At 41.7% G+C, this 14034-nt stretch overlaps 1 protein-coding gene across 4 annotated transcripts in view; it reads left to right on the top strand.

Moving 5' to 3' along the window:
- Positions 1 to 13439, top strand: part of mmp23ba (matrix metallopeptidase 23ba) — a 38548-nt gene extending 25109 nt beyond the window's left edge. For 3 of the 4 annotated variants that reach the window (XM_072586012.1, XM_072586013.1, XM_072586011.1), the window contains 4 exons: positions 260 to 424; positions 6592 to 6702; positions 8085 to 8211; positions 13112 to 13439. In XM_072586012.1, the coding sequence (XP_072442113.1) occupies positions 260 to 424; positions 6592 to 6702; positions 8085 to 8211; positions 13112 to 13286 (578 nt within the window). In that variant the 3' untranslated portion in view covers positions 13287 to 13439. The remainder of the gene's footprint in view (positions 1 to 259; positions 425 to 6591; positions 6703 to 8084; positions 8212 to 13111) is intronic. The other variant, XM_072586014.1, reaches the window with a different exon arrangement.
- Positions 13440 to 14034: the final 595 nt, after the last annotated feature.

Below are 14034 nucleotides of genomic sequence, written 5' to 3'. Positions count from 1 at the left end.
CTCGGTCAGTCCAGTGAGGCTGATCTCAGCTGAAATAGTAATTGTACGGTTTTTTTGAAAAAAGCAAAGTTCAATATTACTGAGTGAGGGCAGAGGAAATAATAGTTGGTGTTTCTTGTCTTTGTAGATCTTGAGTAACCCCGGGTTTCTTATTTATCTTTGGTAGAACAATATTGCATGATAAATTTTAATGATTCCAAAATAAACATTAATTTTATTTTATAAATGTAATTCTAAAAGTGATTTCTCTCTTTCGCAGTTGTCTGGCTTACTGATTTGGTACATGTTGCAGCCCACGAGATTGGACACAGCCTTGGATTAATGCACTCTCAGAACACAAATGCACTTATGCACAAAAATGCTACTTTAACAGGAAAAGATAAAATCAGTCAGGATGATATCTGGGGGATTTGGAGGCTGTATGGTAAGGCTTGAGGGACTACCCTCACTTTGAGTTATGAACAGTGACAGTACTGTGTGCGGGTGTGATACAGACTTACAGTTCTGGTTTCCACATAGCAGGTCTGACATCTAGGCCTGACTGTCTGAGCCAGGCACAACTGCCAATACCCAATTATTTCCTTTAATTGAAACATCCTGCTGCTAAGAAACCTCTGCCCAACCAGCCAAGCTGCTTGTGGTGTACATGACATCCCAAGTGTGGATGGAACATTCTGGAGACAAAAGCTGGTGCGCAACTAACTTGAGTCTTCAGTTACTGGACAACAAACTAAGCACCCGGGGATGCAAAGGATACTAATAACTTACTGTAACTCTGGAAATATTTAACATCCATTTCAGATCATTGAAGTAAATTCTGAACTTTTAATGCTAATTGATGTTAGTTCAACAACCCCAAGCTGTGCCACCAAAGGAGATGTAGTATGTAGCCCCATGAGATGAACAATGACTAGTATTTCCATTGATAGCTTTATTTTGCAAAAACAAAAATTCAAACTTTGCATTGATATTTTTACGAAGTGAAAATTTAAGGTAAATCCATAGCTGGGGCTTCCAATTATCAGATTAGTTCCATACTATATTTTCAATTTGAAGAGAAGTATTGATTGCTCAGTAGATTAAATTGAGGATTCTGGATTCATCAGTGCTCACTAAAGCTGCATTCTCAAAGCAGAATTAACCTTTGTGCTATGAGAATGCTGATAATCTCCACCTACAGTTTCAGAGCTTTCTCAGTTTCCTGTCATTGGGTTGGATTGTGCAGCCTCACAGCACATATGGCATCCTTCCAAAGAAAGGACTGTTAGTCCTCATCTGACTAATCCTACAGAGCCTTTGTAACAATGTGCTAATTGTGAGCATCTTCATTGCTCCCAAAATTAAAACAAAACATGACAGCGATCATTAGGTCTAGTTGGGAATTTGAAAAGCCTTTTTACACTAACTTCTACAAGAAATGGTAATTAAGAAAAAAAGCCAGGATAGAACATTACAGCACAGTACAGCCCTTCGGCCCTCGATGTTGCGCCAACCTGTCATACCAATCTGAAGCCCATCTAACCTACCCTATTCCATGTACGTCCATATGCTTGTCCAATGACGACTTGAATGTACTTAAAGTTGGCGAATCTACTACTGTTGCAGGCAAAGCATTCCATACCCTTACGACTCTGAGTAAAGAAACCATCTTTGACATCTGTCCTATATCTATCACTCCTCAATTTAAAGCTATGCCCCCTCGTGTTCGCCGTCACCATACTTGAAAAAAGGCTCTCCCTGTCCACCCTATCTAACCCTCTGATTATCTTATATGTCTGAATTAAGTCACCTCTCATTTTCCTTCTCTCCAACGAAAACAGCCTCAAGTCCTTCAGCCTTGCCTTGTAAGACCTTCTCTCAATACCAGGCAACATCCTGGTAAATCTCCTCTGTACCCTTTCCAAAGCTTCCACATCCTCCTTATAATGCAGTGACCAGACTGTACACAATTCTCCAAGTGTGGCCGCACCAGAGTTTTGTACAGCTGTAGCATAACCTCATGGTTCTGGAACTCGATCCTTCTATTAATAAAAAGCTAAAACACGATATGCCTTCTTAATAACTCTGTCAATCTCGGTGGCAACTTTCAAGGATCTGTGTAGTTGGACACCGAGATCTCCCGGCTTATCTACACTACCAAGAATCTTACCATTAGCCCAGTACTTTGCATTCCAGTTACTCCGACCAAAGTGAATCACCTCACACTTGTCCACATTAGATTCAAGGGGAAACTGAAAAGAATGTCGGAGAGACAGGATCAAAAGGAGAATGATAAAAGGGTTACAAGAATATAAACTTAGATTTATATAGCTCCTTTAATGTAATGAAACACGCCAAGTACTTAACAGGAACATTGTAAAAGGAATGTATGATGCTGGAACACATAAGATATTAGATTGGATGAGCAAAGGCTTGGTTAAAAAGGTAGCTTTTCCGAAGTATCATAAAGGAAGAAAGTGAGATAAAGAAGTGTAGTGAAGGGAATTGCAAAGTTTAGGGTCCAGGCAATGGAAAGTACAGCTCCCTGTGATGGAGTAATTATGATTGGGAATGCAAGAGGCCTAAACTGACGAAGTGCAGAGATCTCAGAAGGTTGTGGTGTTGGAGATTACTAACAGAGCGGAAAGAGTTTGTAAACAAAAGATGAGAATTTTAAAGTTGTTTGATCAAGCACAGGGGTGATCAGGGAATGGGTCTCTTAGCTGGCAGCAGATTTTTGTATGATCTCAAGTTTACGGAAGATAAAATATGAGAGGCCAAACAGGAGTAGAGTCGAGTCAAGCCTCCAGGTACAGAAAGCATGAATGAAGATTTCAGCAGCAGGAAATCCAAGACCGAACTGAAGCCAAGCAGTGCTACTCAGGTGGAAATAAGCATTCTCAAGGTGTCTCAGACACAAACTTGGAAGTTCATCTCAAGATCAAATAAGATAATTGCCAGGAAGAAGGATGGAGTTGGTCAGTTAGGAATGGGGTTTGGAGTAGGAATTGAAAATGATCACTTCAATCTAAATCAAAATTTAACTGGGGACATTTTGCATCCAGTACCTGATGTTGTTGAACAGTCTGATAAAGTAATGGTGGAGAAGTCGAGAATGTGGTGGTGAGATGGAGCTGGTGTAGTCAGTCTACTTGTGGAAACTAAAAACATGCCTTCATGGTGAGGGGTAACGTGGAGACCAGAGATAGGAGGGGGGCTAAGGATAGATCCCTTAATTACAATTCCATAGGTAAAAAATGGAACCAGACAGCATCCAACAGTTGGATGCTGCCTGAACTGCTGTGCTCTTCCAGCACCACTAATCCAGTATTTGGTTTTCAGCATCTGCAGTCATTGTTTTTACCAAAAAATGGAACCAGGTGAGAGAAGACGCATTCAGCTCGACAGTCATGGTTAGGTAAAATAAAACTTTTGGTGGTTTGCTTTCAGTGGAAAGACCAGCTTGGGTTTGTTGTCCTAAATAACCAGTTTCTCTGCCATACACTGAGTGATCGATAGATGGAATTTGTGTCATTTGGTGATCTGTTTTTTGTTCTATGAAAAGGAACATTTTTAATCTCTGGCATTTGAACAATTGTGTGAAGTAACTACCCTGAACATTCAGATTATCAGTTGCATTGGGGGGGGGGTTAAACTAACTCTGCAGGGGCATGGGAACCTAGACTGTAGCTTTAGGGTGCAGGACCTGGAGTGTAGGGAGGTTAGGAACATGGCATCAATCTCAAAGGAGGGTGCCTGTAAACAGGAAGGTGGCTTGAAGTGTGTATACTTCAATGCGAGAAGTATACGAAATAAGGTAGGTGAACTTGCAGCATGGGTTGGTACCTGGGATTTCGATGTTGTGGCTATTACGGAGACATGGGTAGAACAGGGAAGGATTGGCTGTTGCAGGTTCCAGGGTTTAAATGTTTTAGTAGGGTCAGAGGTGGGGGTAAAAGAGGGGGAGGTGTGGCATTGCTTGTCAAAGATAGTATTACAGCGGTGGAAAGGACGATGGATGAAGACTCGCCACCTGAGGTAGTTTGGGCTGAGGTTAGGAATAGGAAAGGTGAGGTCACCCTGTTAGGAGTTTTCTACAGTCCTCCTAATGGTCCTAGAGACATAGAAGAAAGGATTGCGAGGATGATTCAAGAGAAGAGTGAAAGTAATAGGGTGGTTGTTATGGGGGACTTTAACTTTCCAGATATTGACTGGGAAAGCTCTCGCTCGAGTACGTTAGATGGGTCAGTGTTTGTCCAATGTGTGCAAGAGGGTTTCCTGACACAATATGTAGACAGGCCAACAAGAGGTGAGGCCATACTGGATTTGGTTTTGGGTAACGAACCAGGCCAGGTGTTAGAATTGGAGGTAGGTGAGCACTTTGGGGACAGTGACCACAATTCGGTGACATTTACTCTAGTGATGGAGAGGGATAAGTGTGCACTGCAGGGTAAGAGTTATAGCTGGGGGCAGGGAAATTATGATGCGGTGAGGCATGACTTAGGATGCGTGGCTTGGAAAAGTAGGCTTCAAGGCAAGGGCGCAATTGATATGTGGAGCTTGTTCAAGGAGCAACTATTGAGTGTCCTTGATAAGTATGTACCTGTCAGGCAGGGAGGAAAGGGTCGTGTGAGGGAGCCGTGGTTTAATAAGGAATTGGAATCCCTTGTTAAAGGAAGAGGGTGGCCTCTGTAAAGAGGAGGCATGAAGGTTCAATTGGGGTGATAAGGTAGCCAGGAAGGACCTAAAGAGAGAGCTAAGAGCAGCAAGGAGGGGACATGAAAAGTCCTTGGTCGGTAGGATTAGGGAAACCCAAAGGCTTTCTATAGGTATGTCAGGAATAAAAGAATGACTAGGGTAGGAATAGGTCCAGTCAAGGATAGTAGTGGGAAGTTGCGTGTGGAGGCTGAAGAGATTGGGGAGACACTGAATGAATACTTTTCGTCAGTATTCACTCAGGAACAGGATATTGTTGCCGATGTGAATATTGAGTCACAATTAGAATGGACGGCTTTGAGGTATGTAGGGAAGAGGTGTTGGAAATTCTGGAAAGGGTGAAAATAGGTAAGTCCCCTGGGCCTGATGGCATTTATCCTAGGATTCTCTGGGAAGCAAGGGAGGAGATTGCAGAGCCGTTGGCCTTGATTTTTATGTCCTCGTTGTCTACAGGAATAGTGCCAGAAGACTGGAGGATAGCAAAAGTGGTTCTTTTGTTCAAGAGGGGAGTAGGGATAACCCTAGTAACTATAGGCCAGTGAGTCTCACTTCTGTTGTGGGCAAAGTCTTAGAGAGAATTGTAAGGGATAGGATTTATGAACATCTGGATAGGAATAATGTGATCAAGGATAGTCAGCATGGATTTGTGAAGGGCAGGTCATACCTCACAAACCTTATTGAATTCTTTGAGAAGGTGACTAAGGAGGTGGACGAGGGTAAAGCGGTAGATGTGGTGTTTTCTGGATTTTAGTAAGGCGTTTGATAAGGTTCTCCATGGTAGGCTACTGCAAAAAATATGGAGGTATGACATTGAGGTTGAGTTGGAGGTTTGGATTAGGAATTGGCTGGCTGGAAGAAGACAGAGGTTAGTAGTTGATGGTAAAGGTTCATCTTGGAGTGCAGTTACTAGCGGTGTTCCACAAGGATCTGTTTTGGGACCATTGCTGTTTGTCATTTTTATAAATGACCTGGAGGAGGGGCTAGAAGGTTGGGTGAGCAAATTTGCGGATGATACGAAAGTCGGTGGAGTTGTTGACAGTGAGGAAGGATGTGGCAGGTTACAGCGGGATATAGATAAGCTGCAGAGCTGGGCAGAAAGGTGGCAAATGGAGTTCAATGTAGCTAAGACTCTGGTGCGGCCGCATCTGGAATATTGTGTGCAGTTTTGGTCGCCATACTATAGGAAGGATGTGGAGGCACTGGAACCGGTGCAGAGGAGGTTTATCAGGATGTTGCCTGGTATGGGAGGAAGATCATATGAGGAAAGGCTGAGGCACTTGGGGCTGTGTTCATTGGAGAAAAGAAGGTTATGGGGAGATTTGATAGAGGTGTACAAGATGATTAGGGGTTTAGATAGGGTTGACCATGAGAACCTTTTTCCACGTATGGAGTCAGCTATTACGAGGGGGCATAGCTTTAAATTAAGGGGTGGTAGGTATAGGACAGATGTTAGGGGTAGATTCTTTACTCAGTGAGTCGTGAGTTCATGGAATGCCCTGCCAGTAGCAGTGGTGGACTCTCCCTCTTTATGGGCATTTAAATGGGCATTGGATAGGCATATGGAGGATAGTGGGCTAGTGTAGGTTAGGTGGGCTTGGATTGGCACAACATCGAGGGCCAAAGGGCCTGTACTGCGCTGTATTTTACTACGTTCTATGTTCACATTATCCATCTACTTTCTCTACTCTGGGGGATTTTTCGGGGTTCTGTAAAGTGTTATAGTTTATTATACCAATGTGCTGCGAAGGAGAAACTGGAAATTTCCTGGTTGTGTGTGTGGGGTGGGGGGTGGGTGTGAAAAAAATGAGCCTGTGAGCATTACGTTAAGAAGGGGAGTGAAGACATGCTTGAGTAATTAAAAGTATAATTACTGATAACTTATTTGTTAATTTAAAGGTTGCCTGGACAGACTTGATGAATGTCCCTCCTGGGCGCAGATGGGTTTCTGTGAAAAACAACTTTCTTTCATGAAGAAGCATTGTCCCTTAAGCTGTGACTTCTGCAGAGGTACAGTTGCATCTGATGCCAATCACTCACCACCTCCTTCTGTCTTTGTGTTTTCATCCATGTTCGGTGACTGTAGGTTCACACTCTTCCTGACTCAAGGTTGTGGCAGTGGGTTGTGTAAAATCCATTTACTGCACAATAATGAATTATTTTCTGATTGTGAACTCACAAATTCCATAACAACAATAAATGCATCCTGTAGGGATGTAGATCTCATAGTTAGAAATAATAGAATCTCAATTGTGTGTTGTCTCTATCTTGACAAGTTCCTATCAGCAGTTCTGTGTATGTGCAAGTGACTTTCAGCCTTAGATCGAAAACTACCAATTATTTCTTCATAATTCCGACCAGAAGTTTATCATTAAATGTTAAGAGACAATCCATTGAGCATTTTCTGTAACTAAAATGGACACTGACTGCATTATATTTTTGAACTGAAGTTTAAATTCTCAAGTGGAAGGGTGTGGTGATATCAGCACAATAAGTAAACCTGCCTGCACTTGGGTTATTGCTACCCCTGGCACAGATTTGAAGTATTTTTCAATGCAAGATAAGAAAACCTATTTCTGAGAAATGGACAACTATTATTTGTCTATTAATGAAATTTGGAAAAGTTATTCACCAACAAGCTCTTGTGTTTTTATACCTTTCATTGTAATAAAATGCCCAAGGTTGTTCCCACGAAGATTGTAAAACAGAAATTGACGATGAGCCACATCAGGAAATATTAGGGCAGATTGATAGGTTTTAAGTGGCATCTTAAAGGAGAAAAGCAATGTAGGGGGTGGAGAGGGAATTCTAAAGCTTAGAATCTTGGTAGTGAAGGTGTAGACACCAGTGGTGAAACGTATCAGCCATGCTCCAGAGATGGCTGCAGTTATGTTAAAGATCTCTAGGGCTGGAGGAGGTTACACAGAAGCAAGGCCACTAAAACAAGAACATGAATTGTAGAATTGAGATGTTCCTTAAGTGGGTGCCAGTGTTGGTCAGGAAATGCAGCGGTCAACGGGACTTTGTGCCAGTAAGGACACAGGAAGCAGCATTTTGGATGATCTCGTGCTTACGGAGGGTGGAACATTGGATGCCATCCAGGAAAGCACTGGAATCGTCAACTTTAGTGGAACAAAAGCATAGATGTGGGTTACAGCAACTTCCTGTAAGACAGATGCATACAGTATGTTTTTCTTATACTGTTCAATATTGCTTTGTAACTTGGCCAAGGATTTGAAAAATTCATCACAAGTTCTGTTGCTGTAGATTTGAGACAATTCTGGGACTTGGAAATCCCAGCTGTTAAGTATTATTCTAATTTTCATTGTTCAAAAAATACACTGAATCTAATGTTTCATACAATTAATAAAAATGGCTCAAATGCTCTGCAGATCCACCCATTCCAACCAATGCACCTACACCTTTACCTCCCAGGACTAAAGTTAGGCGAGTTTCCAAAGGACGGAAAGTTACAGTTCAATGTGGACGAAAGGTTGCTCATAAGAAAGGGATATTGCAGTAAGTAATGCTTTTTCAAATAATCTACACTTCAGTAATTTCCTACAATTTACTTTCTACTTGGGCAGCCAGCCCACGGGGAAATGACCCAGCATTAAAGTTCCTTTTACTTTACTGCAGGGACATATTTTCATTCCAACCTGAGGATAGCACCTCCATGTAAACTTGATTACAGCAAACTGTCTATACGGTTACAAACTTACTGCCTACTATCAGATCAGGTAACTCTTGTGGGCACATACCTAGTAGGAGTTGGCATGAGATTCATTTGCAGAAGATGTATCAATAAGAGACAATTTTGTGGTGAATTTAAAATCTTGGTTAGTGTCAACACATTTGGCATCTAATCCACCAATTTTTAAGAAGCATTAACCAGCATGGCATGAATTCTTGTCGACATACTCAGTGGCAAAACATAACTGGTCTCTGTTGGTTTAGTATCTCTTAAACCCTGTATCCCATGCTTTGATCTCCTGGTAGAGTCTAATTAAAGTACCCAGGACTTTCACAGTTAATGGCAAGGTGCTCAGTCTCTTTGTTACCAAACAAAAGACACTGAGAGGTGCAGGTCCATAATTCCTTGAAAGTGGAGTTGCAGGTAGACAGGGTAGTGCAGAAGGAATTTTGCACGCTTACCTTCAGATATCATATTGCAGCTGTACAGGACATTGGTGGGGCCACTTTTAGAATGCTGCATACAATTCTGGTCACCTTACTATAGGAAGGATGTTGTTAAACTTGAGAGGGTGCAGGAATAATTTACAAGGATGTTGCCAGGACTGGAGGGTTTGAGCTATAGGAAAGACTAAATAGGCTGGAGTGTCGGAGGCTCAGGGGTGACCTTGGAGATTTATAAAACCATGAGGGGAATGGATAGGCTGAATAGCCAAGGTATTTTCTCCAAGGGTCTAAAACTAGAAGACATAAGTTTAAGGTGAGAGGGGGAAGATTTAAGAAGAACCTAAGGGGCAAAATTTCCATACAGAGGGTGGTGCGTGCATAGTTACAAGCTGCCAGAGAAAGTGGTGGAGGTTGCGATTACAACATTTAAAATGCATCTGGATGTGCAAATGAATAGGAAGGGTTTAGAGAGACATGGGCCACGTGATGTCAAATGGAACTAGGTCAGATTAGGATATTTGGTCAGCACTGATAAGTTGGATGTGAATTGTCTGTTTCTGTACTGTATGACTCTATGATCAGAATTATTTATGTTCCTCACTGAATAATATTGTCCCTAAAGTGAACTGTCTATGAAACCAGGCCACATCAATTGATGTGAACATTAATTAGTTTATAAGAGTTTGATTTAAATTATGATTAATTTTCACATGATCAAGGCATTAAGTCCCCAGGAGCCAGATGCCTTGCTAATTAGAATCCCATGCAGTAGTTTGCACCATTACTATTTTTAATTATGAATGATAAATGGTAGAAAAGCATTTGCTAAAATACTGTGAATGAGCTAGGTTTAAACTCTATTGGTGGAAGATGTTAGCACAGTGGTAATGTAATTTTGAGATCCAGGCTTGTTGATTAGAGGACCTAAATTCAAATGCCACCGTGGAAGCTGATGGAAATTTAATTAAATCTGGCAGATAAAACTAGTTTCTGTAGTGGTGACCATGAAACTACCAGCACTCCTCATAAAGTCCCCTCTGGTTCCCTAATGTTCTTTAGGGCAGAAAAATCCTTATTTGGGCTTGCCTAACATGTGACTCCAGATCCACAATAAGATGGTTGGTTCTTTTTGCTCAGAAATGGCTGAGCAAGCCACACAGTTCAAGGGCAATTAGGAATGGACAACAGATGCTGGCCTGGCCAGTGACATCCACATTCCATAGGAAAATATTTTAAAAGTTGTATGACCAAAGACAGCCCTCCGCTTGTAGTAGTAGAAATTACTGAACTAATGTTTGAAACACACTCTTGTGTAGGTAATGGAAGGGCTCTTGAGGAAGCTGTTCAAGGCCACTTTCCACAAGTAATGGCTCCTGCATCTTATTGACCTCTGGTGGTCGAGGCTTTAAGGTTTGACTGGTTCTCTGAATCAGTCCAGCTGGATCTTGGATGTCCTATGTGACTTATAGTCTGGCTCCCGAGTAGCTACAGTATTCAGTTCAATGATATCCTCACTGTCCTCTCCTGATCAGGTCGGTTATGTTTGCAGCGAATGGCAGAGCAGACTTGATGGGCCGAATGACCACCTTCTGTTCTGACATTTTATGGTCTTAAATATTCATTCTGCTTTATATGTGAACTCCTGCAACCCAAGGTCATTGTTTTGAGACATGTGTAAGAGTTTTGGACAAGTTGCTTGTCTGTTTTACCATTGATATGGCCTGGGAATTGATTACATGAAGCACTGACAGAACCAGAAACCAAAGGAGGGGTTCGTTTGGGTCACACCATTAGCCTGACTTGTGTAACTTTCCAGTTGTAAGCCAAGACAAAAATATTTGTGGTTTCACAAGAATCCAATGTTTGCTGGCTAGACATGCAAGTAGCATATTGTGTAAATTGGAATTGGAAATTTAAAAAGATATTAAGGCAAGATAGTACCCAATCTGCAGGTAAGAAATTCATAAACTAATCCTGCTATTGTCCCAACTGTTAAGTGATTCTGGGCTCCAAAACGACAAATGAGCCAGGCTTTCTGTTCTTGAATATTCTCCAACGATGTCTGCAATTGTATGTACAGTATGTGGCATCCAGAGCTGGGTCCTCTGTTTGAATAATAAACTTGTGCTGACTGAGGAGGCAGAATGCTCTGGAACTCACTGTCTGTAACAGAAGGTGAGGCATTATTCTTAAATAGAAAGTCATGCTGAAACAATAATGACCAACTGATTTTATATGTATTACTGCTGCCTCCCAGTGCCAGAGACTTGATGCGACTCCACACAGGCATTCTCCCAGTGTATGCATGAGTTTCCTCCCACAGTCCAAAGATGTGTAGGTTACATGGATGGGCTATGCTAAATTACCCATAGCGATGTACAAAACTACTGTTTGATACGTACAACACTTGGCTTTTTACCCTTCTACTCTAACAATGTATTTCTCGTTTGTCAGTGTTTAGCTAGCTATCCCACTGGACACTAATATAAGACCATAAGACATAGGAGTGGAAGTAAGGCCATTCGGCCCATCCAGTCCACTCCGCCATTCAATCATGGCTGATGCGCATTTCAGCTCCACTTACCAGCGTTCTCCCTGTAGCCCTTAATTCCTCTCGACAACACCTGATCAGGTGTACCCTAGAACTCTGCGGGAAGCTAAGAAAGTGATTGCTAGGCCCTTTGCTGAGATATTTGGATCATCGAAAGTCATAGGTGAGGTGCCGGAACACTCTAGGTTGGCAAACGTGGTGCCACTGTTTAAGAAAAGGAAAAGCCAGGGAACTATAGGCCAGTGAGCCTGACATCGGTTGGAGGGAATCCTGAGAGACAGGTTTTACATGTATTTGGAAAGGCAAGGATTGATTAGGGATAGTCAGCATGGCTTTGTGTGTGGGTAATCACGTCTCACAAACTTGATTGTTACTTCTTCAAAAAACTCAGGATTGAGGTAGAACTAGCCATTTTGATACAGAACTGGCTCAAAAGGTAGAAGACACAATGGTGGTGGAGGGTTGCTTTTCAGACTGGAGGCCTGTGACCAGTGGAGTGCCATAAGGATTGGTGCTGGGTCCACAGCTTTTCATCATTTAACAGAGGAGATATAGTTATTAAGTTTGCAGTGGACAGCAAAGAAGATTACCTCAGAGTACAATAAGATCTTGATCAGATGGAGGTTAATTTAGATAAATGCAAAAACTGCATTTTGGAATAGCAAATCTTAGCAGGACTTATCCACTTAATTGTAAGGTCCGAGGGAGTGTTGCTGAACAAAGGGACCTTGGAGTGCAGGTTCATAGCTCCTTGAAAGTAAAGTGGCATTTGGTATGCTTTTGGTCAGAGTATTGAGTATAGGAATCAGAAGGTCATGTTGCAGCTGTACAGGGCATATCGTGTGTAATTCTGGTCTCCTTCCTATCGGTAGGATGTTGTGAAACTTGAAAGGGTTCAGAAAAGATTTATAAGGATGTTGCCAGGGTTGGAGGGTTTGAACTATAAGGAGAGGCTGAATAGGCTAAGGGGCTGTTTTCCCTGGAGTGTCAGAGTCTGAGAGGTGACCTTTATAGAGGTTTGTAAAATCATGAGGGGCATGATTATGTGTATGGAAGGAGCCAAAGTGATGGAGGCTGGTACAATTACAACAGTTGAAAAGGCATCTGGATGGGTATATGAATAGGAAGGGATTAGAGGGATTTGGGCCAAGTGTTGGCAATGGGACTAGATTAATTTCAGATATCTGGTTGTTATGGACAAGTTGGACAGAAGGGTCTGTTTCAGTGCTGTACGTCTCTATGACTCTTATAACCTGCTTATTAGGCAAAATGGCTTTTTGCTGTACTTTAGTGGACTCAACTACATTTGTAATCACAATTGAATTAAAATTCCAAATAATTTGAGAGTTTCATTAATCCCATTATTTTACCATTTGGTTGGTCAGAACATGAGGGATTTTGACTAAAGACTGGAATATCAACTCCATGTAGTTTCTGGGATTGGCTGCACCAGAAGAAGGAACTACAGCAGTTCAAAGGTTCCCCATATTCTTCTTCCAAAATGAGTGATCATTACTTATTTAGAATGGCCAGATTTCTGTTTCTGTCCTCACACCTTCTGTTGCCTTCAAGTGACATCACAAAATCCTTTACATTCTACTCCAGCCAGCAGCTGGGATCCTTTCATCCACAAAAGGCTGAAGTTAGTTTACAGTAATAACTAATTTTACAAGACTGTTACATGACCCCTGTGGCACTATAGACTCATAAGTATAATTTCATTTTCAGATGGTATAAAGATGACGAGCTATTAGAGTTTTCCTATGCTGGTTATATCTCCATGATGGGGAATAAGCTCATCATCGTTGCTAATGCAATCAATCAAGGAACCTACACCTGTCTAGTGAAGAAAAAAGACAAAATTCTTACAAAATACTCCTGGCGGTTAATAGTTAAAGAGTAAAAGACTTTAAACAATGTATTAACTTGTTAAGCAGATCATAACCAGGCACAGGGTATGTAATGTTTTATAGCATCATGATGCTTTCAATTTCTACTTATTGTTTGGATGTTTGTACAGTGGTCAGTCAGATTTAATAAAGATCAATCTGTCAAAATGTGGAACTTATGGCACTTTTTTTTTAAAAAAAGTATCTTGCTTCTCACAAGGCGAGTAAATTGACTAAGTTTAGCCATAGGTAGAGTGCTAGTATTCTTAAAGACACAAAAAGTAACTGGTGAATCCCATCAAACTTCCCAACTTCAAAAATAAAACAAAGTACTGCAGATGTTGAAGTTGCTGAGGAAACTCCATTTTCAACCTGTGTACATTATTGGTTGGTTCCCTCACCTTCCTCCAGCTGAGAATGATGAACACACCACAGATCAGGAATCAAATATTCAATTAGCTCAATGGATCATGAGCTTCAACACTGACATCTACCTGACAATATGGAAAACTAGCCCGGGGTGTCCTCTGCATAAAAAGCAATACAAAAAGACCATTCGGCCCAACAAGTCCATCCCAACCTTCCAAAAAGTAACCCACCCAGACCCATTTCCCTCTGACAAATGCATTTAACATTATGGGTGATTTAGCATGGCCAATGCACCTGACTTGCACATCTTTGTGTAGAGTTTGCACATTCTGTCCAGTCAGTTACCCGAGCCCCTGGTGCTATGAGGCAGCAGTGCTAACCACTGAGCCACCA

Source organism: Chiloscyllium punctatum, chromosome 16 (assembly GCF_047496795.1).
Source record: "Chiloscyllium punctatum isolate Juve2018m chromosome 16, sChiPun1.3, whole genome shotgun sequence".
NCBI classification, from domain to species: domain Eukaryota; kingdom Metazoa; phylum Chordata; class Chondrichthyes; order Orectolobiformes; family Hemiscylliidae; genus Chiloscyllium; species Chiloscyllium punctatum.
The sequence above is the reverse complement of the archived record's forward strand: the minus strand, read 5'-3'. Positions and strand labels throughout refer to the sequence as shown.